Source organism: Balaenoptera physalus, assembly GCF_965194825.1.
Source record: "Balaenoptera physalus genome assembly, chromosome: 17".
In the NCBI taxonomy this organism is placed as follows: Eukaryota; Metazoa; Chordata; class Mammalia; order Artiodactyla; family Balaenopteridae; genus Balaenoptera; species Balaenoptera physalus.
The window spans coordinates 55,808,607-55,825,260 of NC_138895.1; the positions used below are offsets into that span (position 1 = coordinate 55,808,607).

The 16,654-nt window shown below is 34.7% G+C and overlaps 1 protein-coding gene across 3 annotated transcripts in view; it reads right to left on the reverse strand.

Moving 5' to 3' along the window:
• Positions 1-796: 796 nt before the first annotated feature.
• ANGPT1 (angiopoietin 1) overlaps positions 797-16,654 on the reverse strand; it is a 268,545-nt gene continuing 252,687 nt past the window's right edge. For all 3 annotated transcript variants that reach the window (XM_082434317.1, XM_082434316.1, XM_082434318.1), the window contains exons 8-9: positions 14,811-14,941; positions 797-3,164 (exon numbers count right to left, since the gene is read on the reverse strand). In XM_082434317.1, the coding sequence (XP_082290443.1) occupies positions 3,004-3,164; positions 14,811-14,941 (292 nt within the window). In that variant the 3' untranslated portion in view covers positions 797-3,003. The remainder of the gene's footprint in view (positions 3,165-14,810; positions 14,942-16,654) is intronic.

The following is a 16,654-nucleotide window of genomic DNA, read 5'->3' on the forward strand; positions in this document are numbered from 1 at the left end:
CATTTGCAGCAACATGGATGGACTTGTAGGGCATTATGCTAAGTGAAATGAGTCAGAGAAACACAAACACTGTATGATATCAATTACATGTAGAATCTAAAAAATACAACAAACTAGTGAATAAAACAAAAAGAAGCAGACTCACAGATGTAGAGAACAAACTAGTGGTTACCAGTGGGGAGAGGAAAAGGGGCAGAGGCAATATAAGGGTAGGGGAAAAAAAAGGGCTATTATGGGATTGTATTAAATCATGTGTATGAAGCTTTTGCAAATTGTAAAGCACTACAGAATTTAAAGAATCTTTCATTCAATAAAAAAAAAAAAAACACATAAGAAATTTTTTAAAATAATAATTGACAGGACATAACAATCATACAGTAGAGATGTGGGATTCAGAACCATTGTTTTGATCTAACATTCTAAAGGAGTTAAGCTTTCTTATCACATCCAAGACTGAAAATTTTTCAAAGATTGAGGCTTTAGTTCATTTAGTAGGCTTTTTTTTTTTTTTTATGGAGACTATACTTCCATATATCTCTAATTTTAAAACTTGTAAAATATTTAAAATGAGATGGAGTTGCACAAATATGTTACTTTCAATTTTATTTAAATCAAATAAAGCTGTGACTGATGTGAAGAAATTGGCATAGAAACTACATGAATTAATTAACATAAAAATTTAAAGACAAAATCTTATTACCTAATTATCTTATCCTGAATAATTAAATGCAAAGGATATACATGTTAAATGGCCACAAACATGTAGGCATTACAGAGTGCACATATGGAGTCATAAAATATTTTATACTGCTTTATTATAAATAATTGGAAATATTTCATTTTTCAAACCCAGGTAACAAAACAGTAAATATTATGCTTTCTTTCTTTTTTCATAATTTCCTTTTATTTTTGTATTATGAGTTGGGAAATAGTATTACTTATCAAAAGACCGGTAAAAAAAAAATTTGTAGGAACACACAAAACGAAACACTCACTTTCATTCACTTAAATGAAAACAAACAAGAAGGTTTTTAGAGGGAGAAGCTAAAGGCTGCTATGAAGGAGTCTCCAAGAACAGAAAAACTGTGGTATACCTGCGAATATCACTTGTAAGGCAAAACAGGTTTGTACACACACACAAAAGGTATAAACACTTGATGGTAAACTTCAAAAAATAATTTCTTAAAAATGTGAGTAGCTTTATTTTCTCAAATGGAGGAAAGCCACAAAGGCACAATAGATCAAGTCACCAGGTCTAAAATTGGTATTGTTGCCCTGATAAAAACTTTTTTTAAGAAAGGAGACCCAATATGGATTTCAATTTTCTTATCTCATAGTACACCTCATGTTTTGATAAAAACTGTTCACTCTTGTAACCTTGGACACTTAGAGGCAGAAAGCACTTCCTGATAAAATATTGTAGTAACTTCAAATTCCCACAAAAATCTGTGCCCCAAATTCACTTAAAATAGATTATCCCATAGGAATATTTTCATTAAGAGATTTATAGCAGCTAGTAATTAGAATTTTCTTAGTCAAGTGACTATGATTAATTTTCTTTTTTGTGCATGTGTTTTCCTTAATGTATAATACAAAGTTTGCCAATTTTCTTCCCTAATGATAATGTATTAACATCAGAAATTGCCTAAGAAAACAGGGCCCAAGGGAGAACAATATGAAGAAATAACATATTTCATAAAGTGGTATAGCAGATTTTTTTTGGAAGTGTGTTTATTTGCATCAGTTATGGACAATGCTGCATATTCCAGATTAAACAGCTATTAGGTTTACTATGGATATAAACAGGCTATGTACAATGATATTTATAATTCTTCTTTCATTTTTCATAGACTTCAGAGTGTGTCTTTTATAGAAACTGGAACAGGGTCAATCTGGAAAGCAAGTTTCAGTTAATTAGCAAAAATTAAATTGGCATGAAATAGGGTGAAGAATTGAAGGTAATGATTTTAAAAATAATAAAGTTACACAAGTGTACACATGCAAAAAGGTACTGTAAAATGGACTGTTCCAGTTTACTTGGTTTTATTTCAACTTAATACACCCTAAAATACTGCTTTCATGTATAATATCAAAGGAAATATTAAATGCATGTATATTATTTTAAGGGCTTGATGATATATTTCACATTCTTTAAACTTTACTCAGGCTATAAATATATTTATATATCAGTCAGTTTTTAAAGTAAATGAAAACTGTAGCATGGGGGGGATCATTTTTCACCTTATATGTCCATACTTGATTATGTCCATTTTTTCTGAAAACTGTACCAAAAAAAATCAAAGAGTAATGGAGTGTATTTCTACCTCACACTGCTATTCTTCAGGCACTATAATTCTTTATAGTTTACCAAAATGGAATTTACATTTGAAGACGGGTTAACTGAAATCAACTAGTAAGTATGATTTAGGAATTAGGCTTCTGAAATCCATTTAACCAACTCAGAGGGCAATGCTGTTCTTCCTAAACTTTTATTAAAATTGTGCAACAGTACAAACTTATTGTTAGTAGGTTTGCAGAGAAATAACACCATTTCACTGGTGTAACACATCTTTCCCAAAGGATTATGGCAGGCCTGTTTTTATTCTTCACGTGTACTCTTTTTGTTCTTGTTGTTCATCTTCTTTTCTTCGGTTTTACGTGAAATAAACCATATTTATCATCTGGTTACTATAGTTCTGTAATAAGATCCAGTAGTAGTTTGAAGCACAGCGAGCTGAACAGTTTCTTCCCTTTTTAAAGCATGACAGTGAGTGGCATTCTCTATAGTCAAGCCATATGAACACAGTCACCCCAAGGAGAGGCTTTTGTGAAATCAAAAGGTTCCAAATTCACAGTCAAGAACCTTGGTGACTTCACATAACTGCTACTTGTTGCTGGAAGGGAGACAATATTGTTTGCTTCAGAAGTTTCCAAGTAGTTTCTCATCTGGTGGCTTCTCCAGATTTCTTGGTGGCCTTTTAAATTGCTTTTGACATTGTGCCTTCAAAAGTCCAAAGGTCGAATCATCATAGTTGTGGAACGTAAGGAGTAACTGGGCCCTTTGAAGTAATGCCACTTTATTCCATTCAGTTTTCCGTGGTTCTGCCCCGCTGTATAAAACATTCCATTTAGATTGGATGGGCCACAAGCATCAAACCACCAGCCTGAAAAATTATTTAATAATGAAAGAGAGAAGAAGGAGAAGAAACAATTACATAAGTAAACTGAACATTTGGAAATTAATGCCATTAACTGAGGGGAAACTTATTCATACTTATGATTATTTGCAAATAGGAGGTATTCAATAAATATCTTCTTGGTAGTGAAATTGTTTTAAATGGCATCCAATTAAGACAGTGTACAAACAATCAGAAAGAGAAACGCTTTCATGAAAACCAGCTTTCAGTGTCACTCCATTGGGACTCAATTCCCAATGTAACGATGGGAAGCATTTGGGCTTCAAGATACGCTATAGTCAGGCCTGGATTCATACAAAGGGCAAGTAAAATGAAACCCTTAAGAGGCATTCCACCTGAATCCTGTTATTGGGAACAGAACAATTAATTATTAGCAATAAAGTTCAGAAGCTTAGACAACTGGCATCTAAATACAAAGAAATGTTCTCCGTCTACTTCATAGTTTTGCCAAGAATTGGCCCTCAGCTGCTTCTGAAATTAACTGGATACCAGAAAATCACTATGAATTTGAATTGCTATGCCCTCTCTGTAGCTTATAGCACTATGGGAAGTGTTCATCAATAGTAGCCATATAGTTCCTATATAGCGGTATTGTTCAAGTTATAGCGTGATTGTTCAACTTCTTTCTAAACGTAGTAAAAAGAAAAATGATGAGTAACGTAGAGATCCTATGCTCACATAGCTCTCTGCAAGGATAACTCAGTACTTTATTTTTTAAATGAATTAAGTTCTTAGATTTTTAGATAAAACATAGTACTTTTTCTCCCTCTTCTGAAGTAACACTGCTGAAATCTTTAGGGAGACATTTATGCCGGAGACATTTATGCCAGAGACATTCTGGCATATTTGTATTTGGATACAGTTGACCTCCCTTTGATTACAGAGTTATACCTAAGGGACTAATAGCTAAAGAAAGAGAAAGCTGTACAGCTGATGTTTAACTGTAACACGAGCATCTTCTTGCAGAAACTTTAGAAAAAGTTAAACAGAGAAAAGCTAGTTTTCATTTTTCAATTTTGGAGGATGAATACAGCTGGGTTTGTTTATTAAGTCATACTAGAGGCCTAACAAGCTGTATTAATCGCTAATTCATCCTAGGAAAAAGTAAGGTATGTCAATGAATTTGGAAAGACACTATATTTAATGTTTTACCAACTGTATGCAAATAACATAGATATTAATGCAGTCAAAACATGAGGGACAAGCAAGTTCTTATTTGGCAAGGAAGGAGAAAACTGTAAAATTCCACCTTTTTCTTCTTAAGATTAATTCCTTTAAAATTTTTTGGTAAGTATAACTTGTAAAAATATGCTATTTATATCACAAAAGGCTTTCTAATATTAGGGAATGTATTTACCCAGAAGACTCTCAAAGGACAAAATGAAACTCAACTTAATTGCTTCAGTATTTTAACTTTCTCCTCCTTTTCTATGACCTTCTTGAGGCACTCTTCCATCATGTTAATGAGCCTTTCATAGTCTTTCAAATATCCACCATGGTCTCTAAAGCAAACACAGTTACTCTATTGTCGAGAACTATTACAAATCATAGAATGATCTTCCAAGTTACATTAGGATACTCAGGGTAAAAGCATGTGGTTTTGTTTGGTTTATAGAAAGCCATAAGAGTTCTGGAAGAGTGTGGGAAGGCAGAGGTCTGTTGGAACAGAAACCTGGCAATGAAGGGCACAGGCTGAAGGATACATTCATTGGGAAACTTTTGATGAGCTTAGGAAAGAGACAAGAAACAACAGGGGCACATGAGGGAATAGGGTAAATTGATCTTACGCACATTTTCTAATGAGTAAAGTGGGGTAATGTCTATGGTAAGAACAATGGCATTTTGGAGACGTTGAAAGAAGACCAGAATGGCTGGGTCAAAGTTAACAAGAGAAACAGTAGCCTGGAGCTGAGATGGTCTGAAGACCAAATCACACAGTCTTTTGTTCACTATCCTAAGAGCAATGAAAAGGCATGGTCTATATTCCCTATACTTAGTGCTGCATCTAACAGAGTTTGCTTGACAAATGACTGGAAGGGACTACAGGCTTATTGACAGATTGACTGTTTCTCCTTATAAAGCCTCTATGGTCTGAATTAGTCTAGTTCACTAAAAAAGCTATATTTGCTAGACACCTGAATATATATATATATACCTGAATATACTGTATTCATTTTTTCTTTATTCATTCAGTTTGTAATTATCATGAATTGTTGTCATACAACACTCAACAAGACAGATGTGGTCCTTACCCTCGTGGAGCTTACTCCCAACGTGAGAAACAGACCAAAAAAAGTAGCAAATAAATAAAATACCTACAAATCATGACTATAATGATGGAGAAAAGGAAGAAGAAGAGGAGAGGGGGAGGAAGAGGTAGAGGGGGAAGTGGAGGGGCAGGAGGAGAAGGAGGAATAGGTGGGGAAGTAGGAGGGGATACTTAGAATCAGGGAACTATGAAGGAGAATAACAGGAGACTTACTTGACTTTTCATGTTCATGGAAGAAGTTGATATTTAATGAGACCTGAAGGATGAGGAAACAGTCATGTGAAGATGGGGAAAGACTATTCTAAGCAGAACATGGCACATGTCAATGCCATGAGGAAGAAAGGGAGCTTAGTGTTTAGGGACTAAAAGAACATCAGTGTAGTTGGTATATAGTGAACAAGGGGGAGACTTGTAGGGAATGAAGGTGGAGAAATGGCAATCTTGGTGGAAAGTTGAACAATGTGGAAAAACTTATAGTTTATCCAGGCTACTTGTCTATCATCAGGTGAACAAGTGGAACATTCTCTAGGAATGGGAACCAATATTTAACCAGGGGAACCAGATCTGCCAGGTTAAATGTTTAATCGAATATTATTTAGAGCCCTCACTCTGTAACTGTGGTCTGCCAAAACTACCCTGAGCATATGCGGCAGCATGATGAAGGGGAGAAAACTGAAGCTAGAATCAATTCAGCAAAAGCTAACCAATGGACAGACATAGGGGTCAGAGTTGAGTAAAACAAAATTCCTGACTTCAAAGAGTACACAATTTTGTGTAGGAGAGAAACAACAAACTGTTAAAAAATGAGATAATGGCTGTTTAACAGAGATGAAGAAAATCTTAGGAACAGAGGCGGAATGCCCTGTTTGTTGGTCCATAAGGTGTACTCATCACTTGAGCTGGATGCTGAAGGATGGGTGTGAGTTCACTGGACAGCAAGAGATTCTAATGACATTGTGTACTCTGAGGGAACAGGAGAGAGTGCCTGCCAGCAGCTTGGCTTGGCTGGAATGCCAGTGGATAAGGGATTGGAGAATTCAGGGCTAGCAAAATAAACAGGGTCGAGAACATGGAGGTTTTTATTGTATGTCTAGAAATATTCCTGTGGGCAATGGGGAGCCTAGAGTATCAGACCAGAAAGTAGAAGACCCTGACTTTGATGCCCACTTCACCAATTAATAACTAAGGGATCTTAGGCAATAGTATACATAATATTTGATATTTATTGAACAGTTAATATGTGTCAGGGACTCTGCTAAAATATTTATATGAATTTTCTCATTTTATTACCCAAACAGCCCTACATGGTGTGGCAAGTACTAAAGTGAAGACACTGATGCTCAGGTAGTTGAAGGAACTTTTCCAACGTCACACAGTCACTTACTGCCTCATTCCTGAGATGTGGATTATAAATGTCTAATCAACCATTTTCACAGCACAGTTGCAAGGATCATGTAAGATGGTGCACCATTAAAGCCTATAAAATCCTATCTAAGTGCTCTCTTGTAAGTTATCTAGGAAGCAGGCAGAAACATTAGAGCAGAAATAAAAAGGATTAGATCTTATCGGGGCATCATAATGATTTAATAATGAAGACCAGGTCATTAGCGCCAACATATTTCCTTATTTGCTTGGTAGGGTTAATTAGAGAAATACAAAAATAATTTGCACCCATATGAGTACAGTTGTTCAATGTTTGCATTGTAAAGACATGGCATTTAAGTACCTAATATGGGTTTTGTTTTCAATGATTTGTTTTTATTTCATGTAGAAATCAAAGAGGTCAAGGTGTTTATCTCTTTATCTTAAGACCAGTGGGCCATGCACACACTGGATTATCAGAGAGCAATTGACAATAATAAAAATGATGAATTAAGATGGCAGAAAATGAAATGAAAGGGCAATTATTTCTCATGACCATTTCAGTTGTACTGTCCTTTATTAAATACTCTGAACTTCAAGGTCGCAAAAATAGTTATTTCTGTGCAAGTAAGTATTCTCTGTTTTCTCTGACAAGGAACAACAAGGAACATCTTTGTACCAAATATTTCAGTTTGTCCACTTTCTACCTCTCTTTGAAAAAATTAATCATGACCAGGTCTTTTAAACATAAATCCTGAAAAGATGTGCTTTTAAAGCATATTTATAGAAAGCAGGCAAAAAGTACAGCAGACTCCTGGTTACTCATAGGTACCCTTAGGCATTCATAAATGATCGTATGTACTCATGGGTACTCAGAACATATGAAAGTTTGCACAGATTGAAGGTGTCCTTGTGAACATATAGAGGAGTGTATGCCTGGGTTGAAGTTCCTCTCTGATAAGATACCAAATAGCTGAATTATATATCTTCTACAATCCTGGGGAAATATTAACTTTGTACTTTGTTCTATAAGTGCCTGGGAATAACAGATGAGCAATATGTTAAAGAAGTTAATCTAGAAGAGGCACTTTAAGCTTAAAAGAACTCAGTGATGCAAGCAAAGACGGAAGAAAGCCGCAGCTTCCATCTGCTGTTGGGACAACTGATAAAATGGCTTAAATGTTTTAAGATTGGCAATTGCTGAGATTTACTTTGCCAAGCATTTTCCTTTATAACCTGTAACCTCATGTATATTTTAGTAAGAAATCTGAGATGCATGTTTCTAATCCATTTACACTTAACTCATTAAAATTTAGTTTTGTAATAACTATCTCGGGCTTCCCAGGCCTTTAAAAATCATTTGAGTCTTTTATCTTTGAAGCAGAAAATTCACATTTTATCACCAATAAATGAAACTTTGCCCAGAAAACAGGAACTTGATTCTAAACTCTGTACACAGGAAGTTCAAATTTATTTGAAAGTCAGGAAACCTAACTCAAATTCTTCTGATCCTAAACAAAATGTCTCTCAACACTTCTTTTCTAAGGTAAAAAGTACAGCAAAATAAAAAGATATATTTGTGGTTATGGATTTCTTTCACTCATTTTCAGTGCACGCATTCTAATCAGCAATAAGCAAAAGAGCCTGCACAGAGAATTTTCCTCTTTGATAGTGATAAAGGATGACTAAGTTATAGCGATAAAGGATGACTAGTTAGTGACTAAGGATGAGGCTGAAAAAAACTGATTGATGCCATAGTTATAAATGGGATCATCATGAAAATCACTGGCTGAGTTCACGTGTACAAATTCGGCCCGACCAATAACTAGCCTCAAGCAGCAGCTGCATGTTCTTGCGTGCGGAGGCAAAGGACCTTCCCAGAGGTCTGCATTCCTTCTGTCATTTCATTCTACATCCCCTTCGAGTCTAGCACTTGGCTTTTTTTCCTTTCTCTTCTTTTTGTTCCATAGATTAAAAGTTGTTTATCCTGGCTGATAATCTTGAATTCATTTAAATCCTTTAGGTATTCTCTTACTGCCTCTTTCCTCCCTTGAACTTCATTTTACTTTTAACCACGTTTAAATGAGGAAATCCTTGTGAAAATGTGCTGCAAACAGTAAAACAGAGCTAAATTCTTGTCTTTGAATGCCATTCCTTTTAAGAGTGGCAGTAGAAGGAGTGGATAAAGTAATGGCTTATCTGGAGGTCGAGTTCAAATCCTACTTCTGACATTAATTCTGTGACCTTAGGCAACTTATCTAATTCTTCCGTATCTCAATTCTTGCCAAAGATCTCTATTTCAAAGGATTTATGGAAGTGTCATATAAGTTATTAAATATAAGTCATTAATGGTAATGAAGAAATGACTGTTACACACTAAGAGTGCAATAGATATTCACTGTATTATTTATTACTAGAGTAAAATATAAACAAAATTGGTTATTTCTCATCCACTGTCAATTATTAACCTTTGGTGGCAGCCTGGCGCTATAGGCCTATCAGTTCTGATTCACCTTTTTCCAAACTGATCTTTTAAAAGATATTTCCCGATATTATTTGTTCTTTTTCCAATAAGTGAAAACTGCCTCCCACAAAAAAGGAGTATAATCCTAAATTTTGCACTTAGGCTGTTCAAATTTATTTGAAAGTTACAAACCTAACACTCAAAGTTTTCCAATTTGGAGTTTAGTCTTCTGGGGTTTGGTTATTCTTAAAATTCAGTCCCGGTCTTCAATATTCATCCCTTTGTTCCATGGTTGTGCATGCAAATTCATATATACATACTCAGGCATTTTAAATCTAAGTTCACAAAAAAGTCACATTCATACTCACATTGATTTATTTCTATGTCTTCTCACCAGGATCATTTGTGATTTTACAATGTCCTTTCAGAGTCTCGGATAGCAAATTCATTCATTTAATCAGTATTTATCAAGCACATCATATGTGCCAGGCACTGTGCTAGGCACTGAGGATACAGTGGTGCAGAGCATGATGTCCCTATCTTCAAGAACTGTACATTTTTGTGGAATAGGCTTAGAGATTATGTACTAAATAAGAAATTGCTTTGAAATAAAGTAATGCAATGTAGATTTCTGTGGTCAACCTTAAATTATCCATATGGATCTTTTCTCTCAACATTTTTGCCTTAAAACCCAGGGAATGCCAGTTATCTGACAATGGTTAGCACATCATTCCTGGGTTATCAAAAACTCTAAGATGATTGTATTTTCCCAAAGATCTTGTCACTTCAACCAGTTAGAGAGGCTGTTAATTTCTTTCATTTTCTTTGTCTTCTTCAAGGTTATATAGCAGGCAAGGCAAGTATTTATCAACTCTCTACTGCTAGCATCTCGTAAGTTCTAGGGTGTACTAAGAATTTATGTGTATGGCTTTATCCCGTCTTTTAGAATTGAACTGAGAATATCCTTTGTTAGCTTTAGCAAAGTCTTGTCTGTTGGCTGACATAGTTTATGCGTGGGAAAAGAGACTGGAGTTTTTACCACAACAGATTCTTTCTGCAGAAGGTTAGGTCACATTTTTACATAGCTTTTATATTATATACCAAATAAGAAAATCGTGTTGAAAGAAAAGGTAAGGAAAAGAATGTAAAACAATACCATGTTTTGTTAGGGTTTTTTTTTTTTTTTTTTAATTTTTGGTTGGCAACTTTTAGTAATTGTAGTTTCTAACAGACTTTTAGAAAAATTTATTTTGAATTGGTATGAAAGACCATGTTTTCTTTGAATGTGAAGTTTGCTTTGATTGTGACAATCTAATGAGAAAAGGTTTTAATTTTCATAATTTTAGAGTCAGATTTTTCTGCATATTTACGTTTATATACAACAAATCCATGAATTGAATGATATTACATTTTCATTTTCTAAATGTTAAATAATAGAGAAAACATTAGGTTTATAATGAAACTGATTCCTTTCTTTGGGCTCAAGAGGGCACAAGAAGGGCTCTCTTGTGGGACTAAGAAAATATTTCCTATAATCACCTCTTAAATTTATCCCTCCCACTACTGAAATATATAGATTTGTTGTAATATCCTATATAAAGGGGGAAACTTAAGGAGAAAACTTACAAATTTTCTTGAGGTCAATGAATCACAGAACGCAGATATTTCTGGCTTATAAATGTATGCTGACAAATCATCACTAATGATTAATTAAGAGGTCAGTTCCATAGAAAATGTGTGTGGCAATTTTGATCTTGAAATATATGGTCTGGTCCCATAAGAAATGTGTAATGAAACAAAAATTAATCAATATTTAAATTGGATGGAAGAATTTCTGGTAAGGTAGAAATAAGTACATACACTTCTGGGGAAGGAGGTATAAAACATTGTGGTATCTATTTCTATTGATGCAAATATGCTTTTTAAGTCTGATATACCTCCTTTCCACTAACAATTTACTATGAACTACAACCCATGCACTGAAAAATAATGTTACCTGTTTTTCTCTACTGTAGCCACAATGAGTACATGGAATAATAAAATCATAGAACCAGAAGAAAATGTGAGAGACAATCTTATCTAGACCCACAACTACAGGGATGGGCATATGTAAACTCTTTCAGATAAATACCTTTCTATTCTCTTCTTGAAGGTGTCCATGACTAGACATGCACAACCCTTCCTGGCAACTCACTCCAGCCTTTGATCCCTGGACACTCCATCTAAAGTCGCTTTCCCCTTCCTTCAATAACTCTGTCACCTGTTATATTTTGTCCCTAGAACTTGTTATGACTTGAAATTGTGTTATTTATTGTTTACTTTTGGCTGATGGTCTTCCTCAATAGATGCAAGCTCTAGTCTGTCTTTTTTCTCATAGTTGTTGACTCTTAACAGTTACTCATTAAAAATATGTTAAGTTGGTAGAAGGAAGTTAAGAAGTTAGGATGTTAGGAAAGAAGGAAGAAAGGTCAAAATGTTCTACCTTATGTCTAGCTGAAATACCTTCTGCTTTCAATTAAGCCTATCTCCTGTTTTTCAGTCTTTGACAGATAAGGGTAACAATGATACCACATTCTCCAACAAAAATCCCTCCATGTACTTGAAGAAAATTATTTAGGACAGTTAAGCAGGCAATAAATCTTACTTTATCCTTAATTCCTTTTAGAAGAAACAATGGAAAATATATAAATAAACAAGATAAAACAAAGCTTTAATTGATGATGACAGAGAACTAAGAATTATTAGTTTCAAGGAGTATGAAATCTCTCTGCTTAAAAGAGACTATTTTTAAAAAAGAGAGGAAAAATAATCAGACAGAAAATGGTTCTAAGGGGAACTATGACAGAGAATAAATAGTGGTGGTGGGGGAGTAGCTAAGTAGGACATAAATTCCAGATAATACTCAAGTTACCTGGACTGTCATTGACATTCATCCTTATGTTCTCCAGTTCTTAGCTATCTAAATTCCACATATTAGTTTTGCAGAGTGAATAGATTTGCAAGACCTGGATTCTTTCAAAAGGATATTTGATAGGGTAATGGCGTTTATTACAAAGACACATTTACTTAGACTATTCCAGCCCAAGCAATAAATGGAAATTTTTTCTCCCCAACATATGTGTTTATTGGTGGCTAAGAGGCAGGTCCAAGAATGATTATGGATGAAAGAACATGACAAAGTTCAATCATTTGAAGCAGAAATAAAATCACAAACCTGAGCAATGAAGTTTTCTCACCAACAACCAAGAGATGCAGTTTCCTCTTTGCTTTGCTCTATATTTTCATTATTATGACAGGAATATGAGCAGATTGGAACACTATTCTAAGTAAACATTTGAAAGATTTTACTGTTGGTCTTTCATGTGTTGTATTTATTTGGTAAGAAAAATTATCTGTAAAAACAGACATGGAGAAAATGAAGTGTACTTCTATATTAAAATAGGCAGAAAACTGGACAATCAAAGTCCTTCTGTCCTTATATAAAGTTGCTGACAGTTTCATTTATGGGATCATGGAGGTAATGAAAAGAAATATTTTCTTTCAGGAAAAAAGTTCAAAACCTAACCTGTGGGTACCATGTAAAAAAATATGCTAAATTTTAACAACTGTTTGGGGGGAGGGGGCCATATAATTGCATATAGAAGGCTTTTTAACTATGGGATGAGGCTGAATGTGATGCCAAAATGGCATGTTTAAAGCTTAAGGAGAAGGATATGACAGAGGCACAATCATAACAGGCTGGCTTTGGTAATACTAGGGCTGGTTTCACGCTGAAAAGATGTTACTATAAGTGGAGTGGATGGGAATCAATATGGAATGTGATTTGCTAGTGGTAGTAATGGAGGGACTGGGAATGGGGATGAAGGTGGAAAGATTTCTCCAAAACTTTCCCTCTATACTCTTCCACGCTCTGTTAATTGGTAAGAAAAATGTCAACCTTATGATTCATTTCATTGGTTTCAAAATTTGAAAGTGACTTCAAGGGTTCCAAGATGGTTATTCATTCACTCATGCACCACATATTTTATTGAGTTCCTATGTGCCACAATCTACTGAGCTAGATGTTAAGGATAAAAGGGTGAACATCTACTTAATTTTGTTTTCCTTGTGTACAAAATGGAGATTTGAGTTTTTCTCCCTTCTTATCTCACAGAGTTGGTTTGGAATTCAAGGAAGATAGTATAACATATTCAGTAACAGGTAATAATATGTAATAATAATGATAGTACTATCATATTTGCAGAAGTAAAATTTTAGATTTAAAGAGTTTTTTCCTTATTAGCATGAAAACATGTTCTGTTGTAGGGTAACACAGAGAGAGAATTAGAACAGTTGAAGGTGGGAATGATTACTATTCCATTAAGAGAGGGAAACAACACTAAAACTGTAAGAAGACAAACACTGGAAAAAAAGTTTCCTTTACAATTTTATTTGGTGCCAACTCCTTTTTTGCCTGTAACATTTTTGAGCTACATCATTTGTCATCAGGTTTTAGTTCAGTGTTTCTTAGACTTCAATCAGTCATTTATTAACTTATTCACAGTTTTTGCCATGCCCATTTACTACTTTTATTAATATTTAATAAATATTTTTCTTTAAATCAATGATTTGTTAAATATCAAATATTTGTGAATCCTTTTTAAAATGCAGTTTATATCATTCCTTTAAAGAGGAAATCAGTACCACTTACTATAATAAAAGTAGACATAACACTCAATAAAATTAAAACAAAATCATTTTATTTAATTCTAGGTAGGTGCCATTGCCTAACCAAGGCCCTTCAGCTGAGGCTGAAGAGTTTGTTCTTTCTTTGCTAAGAAAGGTAATTATTGAGTAAGTGATAAAGAAGTATTATAGATAAGCTAGTACTAAATTGAGAATTCCTCTTTGACACAATCAGATGCCTAGAAAAGTATTTAAAAAGTGCAAAAGGATTAACTTTCTTACTCAGTGATACAATATTATTTAATGGTATCTAGTATCTCCTATACCAGCTCGAACGTCTTGCAGAGGTCAATACCTTATAATGTAAAGCCCTGGTATAGCTACTCTGAATTGTATAACTTTATATCTAGCTACACCTCTTTATTCTTCTTACTCCGTTTCAATAGAATGGTCAATGAACTCTATTACACAGTTGTAAAGCATTTTGTAAGAAATTTTGGCTTTTTGTTTTTTCTGTATGCTGAATCCTCAAATTGTTGTTCATTCCACTATGGGTATCATTATGAGTATTTAGAAGGTAGAACAACTGGGACTTTAAGAGGTTCAAGAATTTACTCAGAACCAAGCTTAGCACACCCCCACCATAAATGCTGGGGGAGGAGGCAAACTTCTAAATACGCTAGCAATGTCTTGCACAAGAACATATGGTAAATTAGTGGGCAGAACAAAATGATCTCTAGGGACTTACTCTTTAGTTTCCTGACCAGAAGATCATAGTCTTTTCTCATAGATAAGAAACCTCAAGCCTCAAACCAATGAGACATAACTCAGAGAAAGGCCCCGTAGGACTTACCTCCTGTTAGCATGAGGGCACATTTGCACATGCAGTTGTCATTATCAGCATCTTTAGTGCTGAAATCAGCACCGTGTAAGATGAGGCTGCTCTGTTTTCCTGCTGTCCCAGTGTGACCCTTTAAATACAACCTGAAGTTAAAAAAAGAAAAAGATAAGCCATTCAACAGAGTAACAGAACCCAGAAGACTGGTTTGCTGAATGTTTGCCTTGTTCATCATTTTCTCCCTTCTCTGAATTCAGCCCTTCCAACAAACTGCTATAAGACCAAAGCTCCCTGAACAGAAAGAAAGAGAGAGAAGGGGTTGGGGGGAGAAGAGAAGGAAGGAAAGAAGGAATGAAGGACTCCAAATTACAGATAGGTAAAATTCTCTGTGGCTTGTGTGCTTGATGTTTATTTTACTATGCATACTTAAACTCGTATGGTTTTCTGATAATGTAGGATCCACAAAGGGAAAATGGGTTTATTTTATTACTACAAGTATTGATCTCTAAACAAAAAATGCCCTGTAGAGTGTCACTAGAGCATATGTCACTGTGTTAATACTGAATATTGATGATGTGCTAAAGGAGGACTTACTCTGTGCCAAGCATTCTGCTAAATGCTTTCTGGCTGTTATTTAATTTAATTTTTATATTAAATCTGTGATTCAGGTATCAATATCAAAATTTTGCATACCAAGGCTCAGAGAGGCTAAATAAGCTGGAATTTCACTATGGTTGACTTTAAAATCCAAGCTCTTATTAATCATTATGTATTCACTGAACAAATATTTCTTGAGCACATACTATATACTAGAAATTGTTCTAAGCACTTAAGATATATCAGCAAAGAAAACAGACAGAAAGCCATGCCCTCGAGGGACCTACATTCTGGTGGTATTCCTAAAACTAAGTTCAAAACCCCAACTGTTTAACCTCAAATATGGCATTCTTCAAAGACCCTGCTTTACTCTCTAGAAACATTTCTTATTTAAAATTTACATTAACCTAGATCAGGGACTCTCCAACAGTTGCCCATATATCAAATCATCTGGTCATTTGTGAAAAAGACCTGTTCACTAGGCTGACGAATTTGTATTTTCAACTAGCACCTCAGATTACTCCTTGCAGACTATCCAAGGAGAACATTTTGAAGAATATTGGTCCAGAATTCAAAAACTGGTGAACAAATCACAATAGTTGCCTAATGTAGTTCCCTAATGTCTGCTCATTCCCTAAGGATCCCATATGCTGCTTTCATATCCATCTGGGCACTTTGAACAAATGCAAACTTGCTCAGGTCCTTCACTGGCTTGTCAGGGCTCAGAATAGGTAAACTAAGATTGTCAGTAGCCTCAGTTTGATATTCAAAGTCTTCTCTAACTGAGACCTACCCCTCTCTCTAACTCCACCTAAAACTCCTCGGTTCTCCTTCATCAAAATTATCTAGCAATATTCCCTTCAAATCCACGTGTGTTACCACTTCTGTGCCTGAGTCTCATTTATGAATCCTATCCACCATATAGACAATGGGTGATTAAATCTCTGTATGACTGAGCACTACTAGGACCTAGGCCAGCTCTGAACAAAATTCTACATTACTATTAAACAGAAATAATAAAGATCAATTAATATTTTAAGATATATATATATATATTTTTTTTTCCATATGTATATATTTGACTTGTGTTTGCACCTAAGTATATGTATATGTCCCATTATTATTTTGTGAGGTTGATAATGTTTTTAGCAAATAACAGTACTGTTGTATAATTGTGCCAAAATATTTTACACATATTCTGCAGAGATTTTTTAGCCAGAGCAAAATATACAATTAAACCCTACTCAAGTTTTATTGGTTTC